Consider the following 22,582-nt stretch of genomic DNA (forward strand, 5'->3'; position numbering starts at 1 on the left):
CACAATGATGTCACTATGAGCTCACAATATTCTCATGGTGTGGTCATAATGTGAGTGTCACAGTGAACTAAAAGTGTAACCACACAGAGCTCTCACTGTTTGCTCATACTTTGTTCACAACATGAGGTCACTGCACAATCACAGTGCACTCATACTGTGGTGGAAATATGAGGTCACATCACACTCACTGTGTGCTCATACTGTGGTCACTGTGATGTCACAGCGCACTCACTGTGTGCTCATGCTGTGGTCACTGTGTGCTCATACTGTGGTCACTGTGTGCTCATACTGTGGTCACTGTGTGCTCATACTGTGGTCACTGTGTGCTCATACTGTGGTCACTGTGATGTCACTGCGCACTCACTGTGTGCTCATACTGTGGTCACTGTGTGCTCATACTGTGGTCACTGTGATGTCACTGCGCACTCACTGTGTGCTCATACTGTGGTCACTGTGTGCTCATACTGTGGTCACTGTGTGCTCATACTGTGGTCACTGTGTGCTCATACTGTGGTCACTGTGTGCTCATACTGTGGTCACTGTGTGCTCATACTGTGGTCACTGTGATGTCACTGCGCACTCACTGCGTGCTCATACTGTGATCACTGTGTGCTCATACTGTGGTCACTGTGTGCTCATACTGTGATCACTGTGATGTCACTGCGCACTCACTGTGTGCTCATACTGTGGTCACTGTGTGCTCATACTGTGGTCACTGTGTGCTCATACTGTGGTCACTGTGTGCTCATACTGTGGTCACTGTGTGCTCATACTGTGGTCACTGTGTGCTCATACTGTGGTCACTGTGATGTCACTGCGCACTCACTGTGTGCTCATACTGTGGTCACTGTGATTTCACTGCGCACTCACTGTGTGCTCATACTGTGGTCACTGTGATGTCACTGCGCACTCACTGTGTGCTCATACTGTGGTCACTGTGATTTCACTGCGCACTCACTGTGTGCTCATACTGTGGTGACTGTGATGTCACTGCGCACTCATTGTGTGCTCATGCTGTGGTCACTGTGATGTCACTGCGCACTCACTGTGTGCTCATACTGTGATCACTGTGTGCTCATACTGTGATCACTGTGTGCTCATACTGTGGTCACTGTGATGTCACTGCGCACTCACTGTGTGCTCATACTGTAAGATCGCCATATAACACCACAATAATTGTGTTAGTTCACTGTTATCTAAAATGATTCAGTTAACTCAAACTTTTACACCCACATTCTTTATTTCCATCAATAAAAACAATCAAACAAAAAGTCAGCTTTTTCCTTTATTTGGTTTCCTTTTCAGCCTGGTGCTGGCGTTGGACAAAAAAATGTCTACTTGGTGAATACATTCCGCATCTGGTGTTGTTCTGGTGGTTACTTTTAGCTTCGTCACCTCTATTTCATTTTGTTTGTGAAAAGACCTGACACATTCTAAAAACACAAAGAGCAAGGTGTTAACGTTACAATTTCTATAGCAGCATCCAGATGCACAAACCAAAACTTAAACACTTACTTTTCAAACATGTCAGGAGCACAGGTGGCAACACCTTCTTCCCATCTTTCCCCGTTCTGTTATACAGACAGAAAACATTGTCTTACGGTATGCTTTTTAAAGCCTGTCTCACCATCTCACCTATATTGGAGCTGCTGTGAGTATGGATGAGATAGTGTACCTGACAAAAACATACATAATATTGTCATGATTAAAATATACCAGGCTTCAACATTTCTTTTACATGGTATCTGCTGCAAAAAAATAAAAAAATAAAAAAATAAAACTGTGGCTTTGTTGTAAAAAATAAACGCTAAATTTATATAGACAGTATTATTACAACATTCAGCATATTTCCTGAGTCGTCTGATGAGTAGTCTGATTCAAGTTCTCTGGAGGAGTGTTCACTATCAGAAGTGTTTTCATTTTTTTTCTGAAGAGCCAAAATGATATTTTTTGATTTTCTACGAGCTTTTTGTTGCTGTCTGTTCAATGCCTTCATTTTTGTTTCCAAATCCTAACAGGCCAAAAAGAACTTCTGTATTAGTAAAACATTATATGAAACACATAAATCTTTTACAATTTTTTTTTTTTGTTTGAGAGGACAACCTTAGCCACTGATTACTGTATTTGATAATTGTTTAAGAAGTCTTCTTTGGACAATTGTTGTGTATCCTAAAGAAAGTGTGTATCATAAAGTACTTTAAACTACACTTTTGTAGATCTACACTTTACATTCTTAATGATGTAGTGTTGCATCTGATGTCTGGGTAAAGTTGCTTGTTATGTTAATAAGAGGATGAATGTCAGTCACTTTGAGTTTTGGTAAATGGGAAGTGACGTTGAAGCTTTTAACATAAAACAGCTACAGTTCCGCAGATAGAAGTTGTTGTTAAAAAACTAGTCATATAGCGTGGTGAAATAAGGCTTTTTATCTTTAATATGAGTGTCTAAGAGTAGGCGTACTTCATCTTTTTATCCAAAGAGCAATAATAGTTTACGCTATTCCACCAGTGCAGCATTCTTGCTTACTGTTGTTTTACAGCGCTTGTTAATTATTGAAATATAAGTATAAATAAAAAAAAATAATATATTGAAATATAAAGTTAGTAATGTTGTAATGATCTGACATAACAGGCCTAACAATTCACAAATACTGATATGCAAACTAGCTGCAGCTAACAATTTTGGTGTGATTACTGAAGGTAAAATGGCTGGTGCACATGTAGCATGTGTGAGCAGTACTCTGCTAAAAAAAAAAAAAAGACCAGACCACATTGCACATCTAAAAGTGTGTAAATAGGCCACTCACCATTTCTGCGGTGTAACAATACCATGCACAACTTTTTCCTTTTTCTTTACATGTTTTATGGTGGTTGGAAGACCAGCTTAGATGGTGCATTTACCACCACCAACTGGACCGGAGTGTGAAGCATTCACAATGAGCTCACGCTTTACACACATGCTGAGGATCACAGTATGAGGATCAGATGAACTCATGTTGAGCTCACACTTTACACACATGTTGAGGATCACAGTATGAGGATCAGATGAACTCACGTTGAGCTCACGCTTTACACACATGTTGAGTATCACAGTATGAGGATCAGATGAACTCACGTTGAGCTCACGCTTTACACACATGTTGAGGATCACAGTATGAGGATCAGATGAACTCACGTTGAGCTCACGCTTTACACACATGCTGAGGATCACAGTATTAGGATCAGATGAACTCACGTTGAGCTCACGCTTTACACACATGTTGAGGATCACAGTATGAGGATCAGATGAACTCATGTTGAGCTCACGCTTTACACACATGTTGAGGATCACAGTATGAGGATCAGATGAACTCACGTTGAGCTCACGCTTTACACACATGCTGAGGATCACAGTATTAGGATCAGATGAACTCATGTTGAGCTCATGCTTTACACACATGTTGAGTATCACAGTATGAGGATCAGATGAACTCACGTTGAGCTCACACTTTACACACATGTTGAGGATCACAGTATGAGGATCAGATGAACTCATGTTGAGCTCATGCTTTACACACATGTTGAGTATCACAGTATGAGGATCAGATGAACTCACGTTGAGCTCACGCTTTACACACATGTTGAGGATCACAGTATGAGGATCAGATGAACTCATGTTGAGCTCACACTTTACACACATGCTGAGGATCACAGTATGAGGATCAGATGAACTCATGTTGAGCTCACACTTTACACACATGTTGAGGATCACAGTATGAGGATCAGATGAACTCACGTTGAGCTCATGCTTTACACACATGCTGAGGATCACAGTATGAGGATCAGATGAACTCACGTTGAGCTCACACTTTACACACATGTTGAGGATCACAGTATGAGGATCAGATGAACTCACGTTGAGCTTCACGCTTTACACACATGTTGAGGATCACAGTATGAGGATCAGATGAACTCATGTTGAGCTCACGCTTTACACACATGCTGAGGATCACAGTATGAGGATCAGATGAACTCACGTTGAGCTCACACTTTACACACATGTTGAGGATCACAGTATGAGGATCAGATGAACTCATGTTGAGCTCATGCTTTACACACATGTTGAGGATCACAGTATGAGGATCAGATGAACTCACGTTGAGCTCATGCTTTACACACATGTTGAGGATCACAGTATGAGGATCAGATGAACTCACGTTGAGCTCATGCTTTACACACATGCTGAGGATCACAGTATGAGGATCAGATGAACTCACGTTGAGCTCACGCTTTACACACATGTTGAGTATCACAGTATGAGGATCAGATGAACTCACGTTGAGCTCACACTTTACACACATGCTGAGGATCACAGTATGAGGATCAGATGAACTCACGTTGAGCTCACGCTTTACACACATGTTGAGGATCACAGTATGAGGATCAGATGAACTCACGTTGAGCTTCACGCTTTACACACATGTTGAGGATCACAGTATGAGGATCAGATGAACTCATGTTGAGCTCACGCTTTACACACATGCTGAGGATCACAGTATGAGGATCAGATGAACTCACGTTGAGCTCACACTTTACACACATGTTGAGGATCACAGTATGAGGATCAGATGAACTCATGTTGAGCTCACGCTTTACACACATGCTGAGGATCACAGTATGAGGATCAGATGAACTCACGTTGAGCTCACGCTTTACACACATGTTGAGGATCACAGTATGAGGATCAGATGAACTCATGTTGAGCTCACGCTTTACACACATGCTGAGGATCACAGTATGAGGATTGTGTGATGTCACTGTGATCATCGCATGATCTCACGTGTTGACTGGGTTAGGAGTCCTCTTGACTACTCCTAATGTTTAGCAGATTTAGAAGCTATTTTTAGCGCTAAAATGCTTTGTGAAATACTCTTAGAGCAAAAATTTAGGACTCCTAAAATTAGGACTGACACGCCCATTATTTTTAAGAGTTTCTCCTAAATCGGCAAGTTAGGAGTACTTTTAGCCTTAAGATGTTTTATGAATAGCCTACGGCCCCAGACCTTCCCCAGATAGCAAGCACTTTTGGGCCGATTCCGGCAGAAAAGCGGCACTGCCGGCTCACTGTCGACGTCGATGAAAAGATAATGGGCCATAACTCTGCCGACTGTAGGCTACACAACGCATCTGGCTGACAGACAGCGTTTTCTTTATGGGCCGGTCTCGGCTGAAATAGTTGTTCTCGCGGAAGGTCCATATAACTCGGTATAGATCTATCGGCCCGAGTTCGTTTCGTAGGCGGGCCCCAAAATATCAAGCCCTTTTGGGCCGATTCAGGTTTAAGCGCGCCAACATCGACTCAATTTCAGAGTCCGTGAAAAGATAATGGGCCAGAGCCGTGTCGACTGTACGGCTGACAGACGGCTTTTTCTGAACGGGCCAATCACGACTGAAAGCTCGTTATCTGTTTTCGGCCCGAGCTCGTTTGTCACAGGCGGGCCACCGCTGGAATTAAGGACTTCAGCCGCCTGAAAAAGAGTTTTGGCGGTTATCCTGAGGAGAATCCTGCAGTCAACATTTCATGATCGAGAGAAAGGATCAGCTGCAAAACGGTAAGCAATTTAATTTATTTAATGTTCAGTTTAGTGTTTTTAAACGGATTAATTAATGGTTTGCAATGATAACATAACGTCAGTATCCATTCGGTCCCAGAGAGTGATAGTTTTGAATAACATGTTTAGAACAACTGCTGAGCTCTGGAGCACTGTTGGTTAATGCAATATCGAGTTATGAATTGAGTCGGAGTATGCGGTAGCGCCATATAATAGGCCTAACGTAAAGCACAACGTTTCGGGTGGAAAAACTTGCTTTTACCCCACAAAAACTTTCTATTAATAATTGTTAACATAAGAGCAATAATAATTCTGTTATAAAATTGCAGCTTCGCCATCCTTTATATATATATATATATATATATATATATATATATATATATATATATATATATATATATATATATATATATATATATTAGGCGGCATTATGCTATTTTGTGTAGGCTTAATACTTGAACATGTGCTGCTTTAAACAGTCTGTGTCAATAAACATAAAGATGTCACTTATGTTCAACCTTTGCAGTGTAACTTAATGATGGCTTTCCTTGATGTTGAAAAGAAAATGCCTCTCAATAATGCCTTTTACTGAAATGTTTATTTCTGACCCTGATGACATATATCTCTCATAAAATATGTTTAAAATCATAGTACTTAATATATTTTAATGCAAAGGGAATTTCTATGATTTTGTGTCATAAACTAACGTTTAACATGAACACACTGTTTTGGAGTCTTTTTTTTTTTTTTTTTTTTTTTTACAGATATTTTAAACTCATGCATAAACTCTGGATGAAATTAATCAAATATATAGGTGCTAAAGAAAAGTAATGCTTAAGACTTAATAATGACCTTACAATATGTATTCTTTTATTTCAAAGCTGCAGTTCAGAGAAACCCTGCTGAAATGGAGGATGAGGGGACCATGAAGAGGTGGCTGCAACTGGCAGCAAATTGAAAGGGCGGATGCATGGTAAGTCTTCTTAGTGTTGTTCAGGGGCCTCATGTATAAAACTTTCCATAGATTTCATACTAAAAGTGTGCGTATGCATAAAAGCCAGATTTTCACAAATTTTCAAAATTATAACACCATATACTGTAATTCTGATCCCAGTCAACACGTGAGATCATGCGATGATCACAGTGACATCACACAATCCTCATACTGTGATCCTCAACATGTGTGTAAAGCGTGAGCTCAACGTGAGTTCATCTGATCCTCATACTGTGATCCTCAACATGTGTGTAAAGTGTGAGCTCAACGTGAGTTCATCTGATCCTCATACTGTGATCCTCAACATGTGTGTAAAGCGTGAGCTCAACGTGAGTTCATCTGATCCTCATACTGTGATCCTCAACATGTGTGTAAAGTGTGAGCTCAACGTGAGTTCATCTGATCCTCATACTGTGATCCTCAGCATGTGTGTAAAGCGTGAGCTCATTGTGAATGCTTCACACTCCGGTCCAGTTGGTGGTGGTAAATGCACCATCTAAGCTGGTCTTCCAACCACCATAAAACATGTAAAGAAAAAGGAAAAAGTTGTGCATGGTATTGTTACACCGCAGAAATGGTGAGTGGCCTATTTACACACTTTTAGATGTGCAATGTGGTCTGGTCTTTTTTTTTTTTTTTTAGCAGAGTACTGCTCACACATGCTACATGTGCACCAGCCATTTTACCTTCAGTAATCACACCAAAATTGTTAGCTGCAGCTAGTTTGCATATCAGTATTTGTGAATTGTTAGGCCTGTTATGTCAGATCATTACAACATTACTAACTTTATATTTCAATATATTATTTTTTTTTATTTATACTTATATTTCAATAATTAACAAGCGCTGTAAAACAACAGTAAGCAAGAATGCTGCACTGGTGGAATAGCGTAAACTATTATTGCTCTTTGGATAAAAAGATGAAGTACGCCTACTCTTAGACACTCATATTAAAGATAAAAAGCCTTATTTCACCACGCTATATGACTAGTTTTTTAACAACAACTTCTATCTGCGGAACTGTAGCTGTTTTATGTTAAAAGCTTCAACGTCACTTCCCATTTACCAAAACTCAAAGTGACTGACATTCATCCTCTTATTAACATAACAAGCAACTTTACCCAGACATCAGATGCAACACTACATCATTAAGAATGTAAAGTGTAGATCTACAAAAGTGTAGTTTAAAGTACTTTATGATACACACTTTCTTTAGGATACACAACAATTGTCCAAAGAAGACTTATTATAGCATCAGACAATGTTCTCTGTCTGTATAACAGAACGGGGAAAGATGGGAAGAAGGTGTTGCCACCTGTGCTCCTGACATGTTTGAAAAGTAAGTGTTTAAGTTTTGGTTTGTGCATCTGGATGCTGCTATAGAAATTGTAACGTTAACACCTTGCTCTTTGTGTTTTTAGAATGTGTCAGGTCTTTTCACAAACAAAATGAAATAGAGGTGACGAAGCTAAAAGTAACCACCAGAACAACACCAGATGCGGAATGTATTCACCAAGTAGACATTTTTTTGTCCAACGCCAGCACCAGGCTGAAAAGGAAACCAAGGAAAAATCTGACTTTTTGTTTGATTGTTTTTATTGATGGAAATAAAGAATGTGGGTGTAAAAGTTTGAGTTAACTGAATCATTTTAGATAACAGTGAACTAACACAATTATGGTGGTGTTATATGGCGATCTTACAGTATGAGCACACAGTGAGTGCGCAGTGACATCACAGTGACCACAGTATGAGCACGCAGTGAGTGCGCAGTGACATCACAGTGATCACAGTATGAGCACACAATGAGTGCGCAGTGACATCACAGTGATCACAGTATGAGCACACAGTGAGTGCGCAGTGACATCACAGTGACCACAGTATGAGCACACAGTGAGTGCGCAGTGACATCACAGTGATCACAGTATGAGCACACAGTGAGTGCGCAGTGACATCACAGTGATCACAGTATGAGCACACAGTGAGTGCGCAGTGACATCACAGTGATCACAGTATGAGCACACAGTGAGTGCGCAGTGACATCACAGTGACCACAGTATGAGCACGCAGTGAGTGCGCAGTGACATCACAGTGATCACAGTATGAGCACGCAGTGACCACAGTATGAGCACACAGTGATCACAGTATGAGCACGCAGTGAGTGTGATGTGACCTCATATTTCCACCACAGTATGAGTGCACTGTGATTGTGCAGTGACCTCATGTTGTGAACAAAGTATGAGCACACAGTGAGAGCTCTGTGTGGTTACACTTTTAGTTCACTGTGACACTCACATTACGACCACACCATGAGAATATTGTGAGCTCATAGTGACATCATTGTGAGATCAAATTGTTGACTGGGCAGCTCAACCGCTCATAAAAACCGATCATCTCTTCCTATTAGTCCATGAACATGAGAATGAATGTTGTTTCAAACGCGGAAAGACGTCAATACTCACCATTTTTCAAGTTTAACTCCACCGAGGTTAATCTTTTAACTACTGGCTGCTTTGTCGGACAAAATGGCGGATGCGGCGTTCTGATTGGTTAGATCGCTTGTCAATCAAACTCCTGGCGAAAGGTCAATTACTACAGATAAGAGGAACAACAAGAACAGAAAAAGAGAAGAGATGAGCAGAAAAAACAACTACTGCAAGACTCACGGCCTTAGATTACATCAACTGCAAATAAAATCAATATCTCACCAGAGGATGATTAAACAACTCCAAAAACAGCATCACCATATTCAATTATTACGAAAAAGCTTGGCTTTATTTCTTTCATATGGTATATGTACAAAGGTTGTTGAGGTCCTTTAGTTGTGCACTTGGCTATTGACTTTGGTTGAATTAATTCTCTTTCAGCAGTTAATAAAAGTGCATGCTATCACTATTGTCAACAATATTCCATGCTTCTGACTGCAATGACATACATTTTATTATATACTTTTTTGGAATCAGTGACTGACAGCTGGATTTTGACACTCAAGAGTTCCCAAATTAATATGAAAGTCTTTAAAAATAGAACCAATAAATTATCATTATCAAGTTATCAACTGTCCCATTGAAAGAGCTCTTCTCTAAGATAATGCTTTTATTAGGCATTTTTCTTGGTTTTCATAGCTCTAAATGTTTTTGTTTTGCAATATACACAAGCTCTTTTTGACTAATTTGTGAACAGATCATTTCAAACAGGAGACAATTCCTTTGATGCTTTGAAACATTACAAGTTTACCAGTGACATTGATTAATAATGTAATCATAACTAAAATCATATGTTTTAACCTTATATTGTTTTTCCTTTACATCATTAATGTGTTAAATATCCAAGCAAAAACAATGCTTGTCCCCAAAACACCTGTTGCTTACAGACAGCTGGCCTACTCACACTCAACCCCGCAAGACCATACTGGTGAACCAGCTTCACCAGCTCCATTTTGCTTGAGAACAGCATGAATATGGTCCACCAGCTAGACCAACACTAACCAGCATAAACCAGCCTGGGATAGCATGGAATTTTCAGCAGGGGTCAACCAAAACTTCAGATTTTGGCCTAGGATCAGGGGAGTCTTTTAGAATCCACAAAACATTCACAAAATTCGTAAACCGTTACAGTGTGAATCCGGCTTAACTCCCATCAGAGTGTTAGTAGACTGCAGTAGACTGTTATGTGTTAGGTTTCGGGTTAGTATAAGTTGCTTGTGCAAAGTTTCTTATAGTCAGTAGAATGTCTGTTGGGGGACCATCAAAATAAAGTGTTAGCAGATATTAAGCAGACAGTCTAATATTCTGAGAGTTAGTAGTTGCAAAGTTACTTATAGCTAGGAGTGGAGAAAGGCAGCATCCTAACCAGAATGAAAATCCATATGTGACCAATTAGAACTGTTCTAAATATTGAAGTGAAGTGCACAGGAGACTCAAAATCTATTTAAATGCTCTAAGCATAAATACCCTAATACATTCAACTCTCAAATATTATACATTTTAATTAGAATTGGGATCTATGGACTGGGTGGCTGATCCGTCCTTTTACAGCACCACAGGTGACGAGGCCTGGGATTTAGCTGCAAATGTGCCCTAACCTATCTGTATCCATGACCACGACACCTGGGATCCTGCAATATGATCAAAAGCCTGCTAGGAACCAACATCCTCCTCCTTTTTTTTTTTTCTTTTTTTTTCCAAACACAAGGTCTCATTTCTCAATACTTGGGTCACTTTCTCAAAAATATTCACACAGTGAGCACAACAGCAGTCTATGTGGACTGTGGGTGATAACTTTTGCTAGTGTTATGGAACAATGACTTGATTTGAGACATGTATGAAGTTTTTTAGTACTTTTAGTGTGTTTTGGATATGAAGCTATGTCAATCTGAATGATGGTAAAAGGAGAACTGTGTAAATAATTTTGAAAAAGTGACCCAATATATTGAGAAATGTGTAAAAAAAATTAAAAAAAAAACCCTTAACTGTACAGTAAATCTCTCTCAATGCCATTTGAGAGAGAGAGAATTCGCTAGAGGGCGCCATTCCCTTCTAAAAATCTGATCTTAAAGGGATCGTTCACCCAAAAACCATTGACTTCCATTTTTTTTTTTTTTTTCCAAAACTTTTTTTTTTTTTTTTTTTCGGAAGCCAGTGGGGCCAATCAAATGTTTGGTTACCCATATTTTTCAAAATATAATCCTTTGTGTTCAGCAGAAGGAAGAAATATATACAGGTTTAGAACAACTTGAGGGTGAGTAAATAATGACAGAATTGTCATTTTTGGGTGAACTATCCCTTTAAATACAGCGAGGTGGTTTTCACCATGTTGATCTAATATAAATTTTTACTGAGAGTGTAAACATTATTTATAATACTTTAAGGTCACCAGACCTGAAGACCAAGCAATTGACACCATTAAAGTATGAAATTGCAATAAAAGTACAAAACTTTAGTACAAAATCAGAATGATTCTGAATTATTGCCAAGGCACGCAAGGATTTTTTCTTAGTGACAGAAGTTTCCAGTGCAGAGAAACAACAACAAAAACAACTGTGTGCGTGTGCGCGTGCGCAGCGCACGATTTATGAGGACACAAATTACATATAATTACATGGGTATTACACTGGTATTATGACGTAAACATGAAATATGAGGACATAAACATACTAAACAATGTTTTATTAAAAATGTAAAAATGCAGAATGTTTTCTGTGATGGGTAGGTTTAGGAGTATAGGGGTTGTGTAGGGATATACAGTTTGTACAGTATAAAAACCATTAGGCCTATGGATTGTCCTCACAAAGATAGCAAAACAAACCTGTGTGTGTGTGTGTGTGTGTGTGTGTGTGTGTGTGTGTGTGTGTGTGTGTGTGTGTGTGTGTGTGTGTGTGTGTGTGTGTGTGTGTGTGTACATAGGCTAACAAAATGATATAAAACAACAATCTTTACTATGAAAAGTTTAAATAGATGTAACGATTGCCTTGTTGTATTACTTTACAATTATTATACACCAACATTAACTGCAGTCACTGTATAATAAACTGCTAAACTAAAAGCCTGGTTAAATTCATTTCATGTAAGAATGAGCCCTCATTACAGTGTATGTGCTGACGTTTTCTTATAAATATGTCCTTCCACTTCTCAAGAGAATTCATTCATGCTTGTTGTTTTTCACTGAAGGAATGTAATTCTAATAGATCACCCCGCTCATTACAGACATCAGTGTGAAACAACATTGCTCCACAGCCAGCAGGGAGACTAAATTAACCTCTGTTACATATGGTCGAGATGTCATCTAGGATGAAGCTTGTTATTTTAAGCCAAAGAATTATGGATGTTCCCCTTGAGATGTCTGTGTGCCGCCCACCAAGGAGGAAATGTTATGTAGCACATCCCTCAAAGCAAAGGGCAGCAGCATCTCCCGGGGCACTTTCTGCTGGACAGGTGATCACAAACAGAATGATTGCAATTATTCTCAACCTTATTTTCAACATAACAAAAATACTGCAAACTCTATAAAAATATGACAGATTCTACAAAATTATTCTTTTCAGTTATATAAAAACACAAAAATATAGATGCTGCTTAATGTTGGCTGCTCAGGTGGAAAATTGTCTCACAAAACCTGTCAAGCACATGGGTTATTTTGCCCCAAAATCAAAAGGTAAAATAAGATATGATATTTTGCATAAATAACATATGACCTTATATGGATTACTTTTTGATATTATATTTTTATAAAATATTTTTGCAGTAAATTATCCAAAAACCACTAGGCCAGTATTATATATTTTGTTCACTTGAGTACTTACAATATCCCAAATGTTTCCAACTATTTGTAAATCATGAGAAAATTTTAACCAAGGCTCCGGGACATGTGAGGAGTCACCTGTCAATTGCATCATGCCCGTGTTACCCTCGGTTTCCGGTTTTATTTTGTAGAAACCATGGAATCAACAAAGACGCTTTAAAATATTACTAGTTTTAATAGACAAGGGAACAACCATTGTGATATATTTATGGAGAGAAACCGAATTGTTGTTATATAGGTCAACACTTTTAGTCTTATTGTTTAAATCAATTTTCTTGATTTTTTTCGAGTGCCATGCTTCACCATGCTTCAAAACACTATTTTGTCAAGTAGCTAACATAGCATAGATGCAGCTTTATTTTTATTAACAGCAATATGATATACAGAGCTGCGTTACCTCATACTCATAACCGGAAAAGCGAAAGCGGCGCCGGCGACTGTGGCATAATAAAAGTTCTGCTGCTCGTGAGGCGTGTGTTGCGCAATCGCTCCAGCTGCCTCGTTCAGCTCCCACAACACTCTGTCCTGCTCTGCTTCATACTACAGTAACGTTAATAATCACATCCATGAACATGATTTCTTCCCGACTCCAATCCCTATTCTTTTGCACCGTCCGTTGAGATGGAGACCACATGTCCCAAGATTCCCCTCTAAAACTTGGTGTCATCAAGCTACGCCTTTGTTTTGAATAGGCTTCTAGCGACCTCTAGTGGACAAAATTATTACATATTGTACCTTTAACTGAAGTGATTTCAATCATATTTCGCAACTGTCTCAGCTGAAGGAAATAATCCATTATTTATCGGCTTTAACATATCGGCCAAATTTTTTTTTTAATTGTACTTTTGTATTTTTATTTTGCGTTACAATAAGAATATTTTAAGAATAATGGGAATTACAAATTCATTCATTCATTCATTCATTTTAAGTATAAAATGTGACCTGGACATGGTTTTCAAGGTAAAAAGGTGGATTTTTGTAGCTAAGCGAAATATCTTGAGATCATTTTAATTGCATGCACACAAACGACCTTGGAAAGGAATAATCTAGAAAAATAAAAAATAGATGGAACATCTTGGAAGTGGACTTTATGAAGCTGAAGTGTGTAGACACTACCTGCATCTTCTGGCCTAATTGGGTTAGATGCGGGCAGAAATTGAAGTGGCATTTTGCAGGAGAACTCCCTTAGCTCGGCCATGATGAGCCCACAGTATCTGTGTCACCATGCCTTCGTTTATCAATGTCCGCTGGCTTTTGCTGAGTAGTTTGTTTTTGCCGTGCGCACCATATATCACCTGTCAGGTCTAATGGGGGCCAGTGAGGAGGACATATGGCTGCAGAGCATTCCCATGAGCCTCTCTTCTCCTCTAGCCCCAGTACAGATGGATCCTCTTACAATGCAATCCATACTGCACAGCGGGAAAACTTGAGGTTAATTGATCTATAACTTACAAAAGGATCAGATACTGCAAATGCTTAAGTGGGCTACTATTGAATTGCATTGTTTAAATATTCACAGTTAAAAGCATCCAAAGAAAAAGATGCTTAGCCTCAATTGACCTTTCGCCGGGAGTTTGATTGACAAGCGATCTAACCAATCAGAACGCCGCATCCGCCATTTGTCCGACAAAGCAGCCAGTAGTTAAAAGATTAACCTCGGTGGAGTTAAACTTGAAAAATTCATTCTCATGTTCATGGACTAATAGGAAGAGATGATCGGTTTTTACAAGCGGTTGAGCTGAGGATCTAACGTTACAGCAATCTGTCACGACCATGTTCACGACACATTAAAGAGCAACAAAACGGTTTTTATTGTTTGAATTTCTTTAATAACTACACGGTTTGAAAGCTGAGACTTTGTTTAATATCATAAGTAACCTGCTCTGTCTTGTCTGTTGATGTGTGGTCAGTATCCTCTTTGTTCCGCGATGTTTTTTTCATTGCGTGTGGAGTGACATCGCTACGGCTTGTCGGACAAAGCAACAGTAACTAAGGGGGGCGGGGCTCGGCGAAAGGCTAATTGCAGAGCTTATCATATATATCATCACATCTCTCTTTATTGAAGTGAATTCATAACAAGATAACACAATCTGTGCTACTCGCATAAACAGTGATTTTTTTTAAATTTTATATATAGAAGATTCTTTATTCAGAGAGTAAAGTGCAAACAAATCAATTCTGAAAAAAAACTCAATTTTATTTATTTATATGAAGAAGAAATCAATTTACATTTTGATTTAAAGTCGATAATTTGGTGCAGTATGAATTTTTAATTCATCTTCTGATTTATCTTGATACTTATGGCCATTGTTTAATGATATTCTCTTTGTACTAAATAAATAAATAAATAAATGCATAGCCTACATACACATATATACATAACGTGAATTTCCCATAGGCCTACACATTTTGCTAAATGACTTTTATACTTGAAGAGTTTCGTTGCATAACGAGATAATTCCAATTAATATCAATTCAATTGCAGTTGGTTTGTTTTGATTTAAGCCTTCATAACTTAAAAAAAATACAGCTAAGTAGCACCATAAAACAAAATAATAACATAACATAATAACATGTTTTGACAAATGTTAAAAACGGAGTTATCTCGTTTTGCAACGAAACTCTTCACTTATATATCTGTATATTCATGTCAAATATGTCCTCACACAATAGTACTTGTTCGCTTGATATTACAATTGATAAAGTGTGTGGTCTGCAGTGGCCAACGGAACCCCGGAAACGCGCCGCGCGTGTCGCCAGCGCGCTGCAGCTTCCAGGAAGCGGAACGAATGAAGTTCATTTCTCACAGCTGGTGATGGCGGATGCTGTCGAAATAGAGACCATGAAGAATTATAACATAGCGTTTGAGAGGATAGACCCGAGCATAAGCCGCTATCCCTACTGTATTGTATGGACGCCAATCCCCGTATTATCGTGAGTGATTCTCGCCTCCACTGTTGCTTTTGTTTCATGTTAATGCTTTGAAAGCGATTCAGTCCCGTATAGAGAGGTTTGTGTTTATGATGGATGCATTACACACCAAACATTACACCAGCAAGCGATGCGTTGCGTGGCGTCATTGTGCAATTGCGGTATGGACCGCTTTGGTGGCAGCGTTCTGTTGCGTCGCGTCGCGTTGACAGCAGTGTAAATCGTGTGTTGTTAAACATTAACTGATTTGGCATTTGAACTAGGCTTCCTGACAAGAAAAACTGGTCGATGTGTTTAAAGGAATAGTTCCCAGAATTAAATAATATAAAAAAAAATATATCAATTACTCATTCTCATGTTGCTCCAAAAATGCAATTCTTCCCCGGAAATGGAAATATAAATATTCGAACACCGAGCACACGTTCTTGGAAGTATTTTAAAGTGTGTTCATAGTCTTTGAAACAATACGAGTGGATGGGGACTGGCGCTATTGTGAGTGGATGGAGACTGGAACTGCTCCAAAAATGACAAAAAGTATACAACTCATGCTTTATATTCTGAGTATAGCTCTGTGTGAGAAACAGACGGAACTTTAGATTGTTATTTGCTAAAATAGTATGTGTTTGTAATAAAAATATGGTATGTGAAGTTCAAACAAGAATTGAAAACTTTTAACAATTAAATGAAACTCATATGATCATCATTGAATGCTTATGTGATGATGTATTTGTTAGCATCACCCTGGATTTCTTAACAAAAAAACAAAACAAAACTATTGACTTTTGGATTTTTATGTAAATAAGTATCATTCTTACATGTTTTGTTAATCATAATGATCTAATGACCAACTATATCATTAATCAAGTGAACACCTTTTATCAATAAATACAGTTTGAAGAAGTAAAAAGATAAAGTACACCAATGTTGCATCACTTAAATGTCAATTCCAACAACTTTCAATCTTCATTAAAAAAAAAAAAAAAAAAAGAAAATCTCTGAAAGTTTTGAGTTAGAGTGGTTTGCATGATTAAAAACACACGAGTTTACCTGTTTAGCGGGATGACATTTAATTTCCCCGACAACCTCTGTAGACCCATTTAGAGTTTTGTTATTAACCACCTGTTTCCAAGTAAAAGTTTTATAATATCACAATACTATGACAAATATTACATCATAGATTAAAACATGAAAATATGACACTAAGGCCTGGTTTCACAGACAGGGCTTAGTCTAAGCCAGGATTAGGCCTTAGTTCAATTAAAGCATTTAAAGGGTTAGTTCACCCAAAAATGAAAATTCTGTCATTTATTACTCACCCTCATGTCGTTCAAGCACAAATGAATCAGTGTGTCGAATCATGATTCAGATCGCGTGTCAAACTGCCAACGGCTGAAATCACGTGACTTTGGCGCTCCGAACAGCAGATTCGATACACTGCTTCAGGAAGCATCGGAGCATAAATGAATCAGTGTTTTGAAATCGGCCATCACTAAATAAGTCGTTATTTTGTTTTTTTGGCACACAAAAAATATTCTGGTCGCTTTATAATAATAATATTGAACCACTGTACTCACATGAACTGATTTAAATATGTTTTTAGTACATTAATGGATCTTGAGAAAGGAAATGTCCTTGCTCCCTATGGAGGCCTCACTGAGCCATCAGATTTCAACTAAAATATCTTAATTTGTGTTCCGAAGATTAATGAAGGTCTTACGGGTGTGGAATGGCATGAGGGTAAGTAATAAATGACAGAATTTACATTTTTGGGTGAACTAACCCTTTAAGTAGCTTTTATAAACTTTCAGTAGAAAAACACATTCCTGGTGTGCATCTTGAGACAAAACAATGACACTGACATATGTTAAGATATGTCGGTGCAAGTTGCTTTCAGTTACAACAGCTCAAAGATGCATTTTAGTCTGGGACTAGCTTAAGCCTTGTCTGTGAAACTGGGGGTAAATGTTGTTTCCATTGTCATGGAAAATCTGAAAATAAGAGGACATATTTACACTGACATTTCCAAGCTTGCAAAAGTCATGGAAATTTAAAAGATCCCAAAACTCATGGAAATATCAGTAACTATTTCATTGGCTAAAAATTGCTCTTTGTGCGTGTAAACTCTATCCTTATCATAAATCCTGATCCAGTAATCATAAATGATTAGAAAAGCAGTTTGAGAAGGTTAGGGTCCGTTCACACCAAGAATGATAAACATAAAGATAACTATAACAAAAATTACATTAATTACAAAAAAAATTACAAAACTACATTAGCATCCACACCAATGCACGATAGCATACTGTTTATTGTAAGTATGCACTGCAGTTACATTGTCTACTACCAGTTTAAATGCTTGAGCTCTTTCAAGTCAGTGGATTCTGATTGGCTGTCAATGTTTTTATTGGTCAGCAGCTGAAAAAAAAAGTTTTGAAAGTGATATTGTTTTTCTGTGCTGTTATCATAATAGTTGTGGTGCAGATTTCCCTAAAGGGTGCAATATCCGGTTCTGTAAGTAAAAGCATAGGGAAATTTCCATAGGGAAATTTTAAAGACATATTTGAAAACTTTAAAGACAGCCTTACTGTGAGGCTGTTAATCGTAAATATTTTCTTCTGTCAAAGCCATTAGCCTGCATTATTTCAACTTAGTTTTAAAATAATCATGTTTAACAGTGGAATTTATGGTGAAAAACTACATTACCCATGATGCTTTACAGAAAATTTCACTAATCATAGTCAAAACAAGCAAAACGTGCCAAAAGATCTCTTTAGCTCCGCCCACTCCCATGAAGAACCGCAAATAACATAATCGAGTCAGTCTCCCTATGCTCTCAAAATACTTCACATTCTTGTACCAGTCGGTGAACGTGATTTCACCAAGTACTACATGTTCCTGGATCAACGTTTTTGTTGATCCTGGAACAACATTCCAATCAACCAATCAGATTTGAGGGACAAGTTTACCATTTTATCAAGTTTAGGCTTACAACCTGGGTTAGGTGCTTAGGTGCTTAATCGCGATTAATCGTTTGCAAAATAAGTGTTTACGTAATATATGTGTGTGTTCTGTGTATAATAATTATGTATACATAAATACACACACATACATGTATAAATTTGAGAAATATATGCATGTTTAAATAAATATATATCTTTATATTACATATAAATATAAATTTTGTATATATAAATCTAACATTTTTCTTTAATATATACATGTATGTGTCTGTATTTATATATACATAATTATTTTACACAGAACACACACATATATTACATAAACACAGACTTTATTTTGCAAACGATTAATCGTGATTAATCGTTGCACATCCCTAGTTCCAGGATCAACAAAATATGTTGATCCAGGAACATGTCTTACTTGGCAAAATCACGGCGACCGTTTGTACCTTTGTATTTTTTTGCTTCAAATCAAAGTTTGTAATGTTATGATTCTCCTCGTAGCTGGTTGGCTTGGCTCATGGTTTATAATGCTTTAACAAAGAATTCCCTATGGGAGAAATAAATGGAAAAAATACTTCCGGAACCAACGCCGCTGAAAAAGTGGGTGGACAATGTTGCACTATTCTAATAGAATTAGAACGATTATTAATACTTCATTAATACTTTATAGTTACAGTTATTGTCTTTGGTGTACATGAGATTTTACACTTTCTGGTCAGCTTCTGTATTTTGTTTGTCATATAAGAAAATGATTACAGTGTTTTCTCTTCTCCTTACAGAAAAATAGTGTAGAAGTAGAATGGTACAGTGATGCTACCATTTTGTAATGCATATCACAGTAATTCAATACCATGCATTATAATTTATGACCATTAGTTGCAAACATGACACCTTTGCTGAATCTTTGATGCATTAGTCTTGGGATGAAACTTGAGTTCAATAACATCAACAAGAGGCACCCATTATGATCTCATCTGGGATCAGAATTCAAACTCCTTCTAATAATCACTTTTGCTGAGATTAGACCGCTTACAGCTGATCTTAGACCAGTCCCCTGGTGTCCTCCACTGTAGATTATCTCAGTGTGAGAGTTCCTTGCCCCATGTTTTGTTTGTCTCCTGTATTTGGGTCAGCGGCTTGCTCTGTAGGACACTCTGTGATAAATATTCACATGGACAGGACCGCATCTGGGGTGCCGGCATATGCCCTACTCCACTTCTGAAACTCCACTGGGGCTGTTTTATCCAGGATATTCATACTGTTATTCATATTACACCCCTGAGAGCTCTGTTGATAATACCTTTTTTAATCACTTTTATAGGAATTTTGGTCTAGTGTCTAATCCTCTTCCTTATCTGGTTGTCCTTTGGATTGCCGGTTCGGTTGCCCTGCTTGTTTGAATTCCAAAGCCAAAATAATATGAATATGAATCAGCAGGGGAAGCTGGATTTTGGCCAGGTGTATGATATTGAAAAGGTCACTCTCCAGCATCAAGCCTTGGGCTCACTTACACCGTAAACCCTAATGCTCAAAATACTTAATTGTTTTGGGTAGGACAAATTTAAATTTAACAAATTAGTTCAGTTAAATTAACTGTTATGAGTATTTAGAACTTTCTTTTTCTTTTGAGTTCACAGCACTGACATATTTTAAGTAAACTGAACTGTTTTATTGTTTTGAGTTGAATGAACTCATTTCTTTTAATTTAGACTGACTTAAGTTTAACTGAAACTGGGCTGGGATTTCTATTTCCAAGCATGCTTTGCCCATGGCACTCAAAAGAGAGAGTAAATGCTAAATTTAAGTGATATATAATGTTTTTTGTGTGTGTGTGCAAAATTAATGGATATGGGAGATTTAGTAGTGATTAATGTTTTGTTATGCTAATTTAGAAAAGTTTAATGTGGGTTTTTAGATAGTTACCATCATGGTGACAAGTGGTGCTTGCAGCTTGGTTTGAGAGCAGGTAAGTTACATGATTTACGTTACTGTACACATTCAGTAAGTGTTATACCGTTGTTAACATGTTAGCAAATTGGCATTTTCTGAATTTTCTTATTAGGATTTACAGTGAACAACTAATTTGATTTGGAAGACCTCAAAATAAAAAAGTTAATTAACTAAATATTTCATGTTAATTGCTATTAATGTGAGTTAGCTAACTTAGTACTTCAAGTTAGGAGCAATTAACTTGCATGAGTTCCTCAACCTCAAAAATTGATAGTTTTGCTTACTTAAAATTGGGAACATCATAACTCAAAAAATTTGATGCAACTGATTACCTCAAATTTGAGTTAGCCCAACGTATTCAGGTTTACGGTGTAGCTTTTCTCCCAAAACACACACAAGTGTTTGTTTACTTCTAACCCTTGTGAACAATTAAACATTTTTTTTTTTTGTCTTTTTTGAGCAATTTCATTTTTCCATTTTTGCTCTTGCCATTATAGGTCTTGTAGGGGTTTATTTTACGTCATGCTCAATGTTTAATGTCCCTGACAACAGCAAGAGGTTTAAAAAAAAATTAAAAGGCGTATTACTGTTGTTTTTATGTTGAAGAATAAAATCTGAAAATATCTTGAGCTTGTGTTACCACAGACCTTAAAGGCCCCGATATACTTCAAACGAAATCGAAGAATGAATTGATGTGACATAATTTCGAACAAAATCAGGCCATAACGAAGTTCATTTTGTGTTCTTTTTGGAAGTTTGAAACAGCTTACTAAAGCGAATTTACGAAAAAAAGCTTACGAAAGTTCGCTCCAGCTGCAAAACACCTTCGTACTACCATTGGTCAGTGACAATAACGTAATAGGAGGTGTACGCTGAGGCTCCGCCTTCATTCGCTTGGAACTGTTCTCTGACTCATTTCGTCTGTAGAGCTTGATGCGGTAAGAGCTCAGCGGGTGAAAACATAAACACACTGACTGGATAACCGCTGGTCACACATTTCGAACTTTGTTTTACTAATAAACGAAGAACGAAAAAGAAATTCGTTTGAAGTATATCAGAGCCTTAAGACCAATCAGACCAATCATAGCGCCATATCTGCCATTTTGTCTGACAAACAAACTAGACACAAGAGTTAGTAGATTAACGTCAGTGAACTTGAAAAATTGTGTCTATTGACGTCTTTCTGCAGTTGAAACAACATACCTTTTGATGTTCATTTACGTATATTTCGTGCTATAGCTAGTAGGAACAGAGGATCTGTTCACATGCCAATTAAACTGAGGCTCTACAGTAATCAGTCATGACGCATTAAAGAGCCACAAAATGGTATTTGATGCTTGAATTTCTTTAAAAAAATAAAATAAATAAATAAACTCTTCAAAATTTAAAAGTTGAGACTTTGTTTCTTCCCAAAAGTAACCTACTCTGACTTGTCTGTCAGCATGTTGTCAGTGTCCTCTTTGCTTTGCAATGTATTTTTCACCGCATGAGAATATGATGTGTGGTGTGAGAGCGCCATGGCTTGTCAGACGTAGCAAAAGGGGGTAGGTCTTTGCGAAGGGTCAATTGGAATTGAAATTTTGTTGTTTTAATCTATGCAATAATAATGATGATGTACTAAAACCTGAAAAGTTTTTCCTTTGCATTTTTCATGTACACGACAACATTGTCAAAATGATCCCTGTTCACACTGTTAAAAGCTGTAATATGCATGCCAGGCCAGTAGTTGGTAGTCAGTAGTTGATGTCATTTTGTAAAGAAACACTAAGCGCCTATAGACTGAACACAGACTGTAATATGCATGCGCATGACGTCACCATTTTCTTTACAAATTCACATTTTTGCAGTTTACACAG

General features: G+C 37.7%; 1 protein-coding gene and 2 long non-coding RNA genes across 7 annotated transcripts in view; 2 read left to right on the plus strand and 1 right to left on the minus strand.

The window, feature by feature from the left end:
- Nucleotides 1–1,278: 1,278 nt before the first annotated feature.
- Nucleotides 1,279–2,863, minus strand: LOC137037529 (uncharacterized). Its single transcript, XR_010897287.1, has 3 exons — nt 2,807–2,863; nt 1,516–1,571; nt 1,279–1,433 (listed from the first exon to the last, which is right to left on the minus strand). It is a non-coding gene; the product is annotated as an uncharacterized lncRNA (long non-coding RNA).
- A 4,253-nt stretch (nt 2,864–7,116) lies between these two features.
- LOC137037336 (uncharacterized) lies at nt 7,117–8,199 on the plus strand. Its single transcript, XR_010897275.1, has 3 exons — nt 7,117–7,161; nt 7,868–7,923; nt 8,006–8,199. It is a non-coding gene; the product is annotated as an uncharacterized lncRNA (long non-coding RNA).
- A 7,466-nt stretch (nt 8,200–15,665) lies between these two features.
- Nucleotides 15,666–22,582, plus strand: part of tmem222b (transmembrane protein 222b) — a 38,216-nt gene continuing 31,299 nt past the window's right edge. For all 5 annotated transcript variants that reach the window (XR_010897279.1, XR_010897280.1, XM_067411444.1 and 2 more), the window contains exon 1: nt 15,666–15,816. Coding sequence is in view for 3 of the 5 variants with exons in the window: in XM_067411444.1 (XP_067267545.1) it covers nt 15,698–15,816 (119 nt within the window). In the remaining 2 variants the exon portion in view is untranslated. The remainder of the gene's footprint in view (nt 15,817–22,582) is intronic.

The sequence above is a fragment of the Chanodichthys erythropterus genome, chromosome 15 (genome assembly GCF_024489055.1).
Source record: "Chanodichthys erythropterus isolate Z2021 chromosome 15, ASM2448905v1, whole genome shotgun sequence".
Classification (NCBI taxonomy): domain Eukaryota; kingdom Metazoa; phylum Chordata; class Actinopteri; order Cypriniformes; family Xenocyprididae; genus Chanodichthys; species Chanodichthys erythropterus.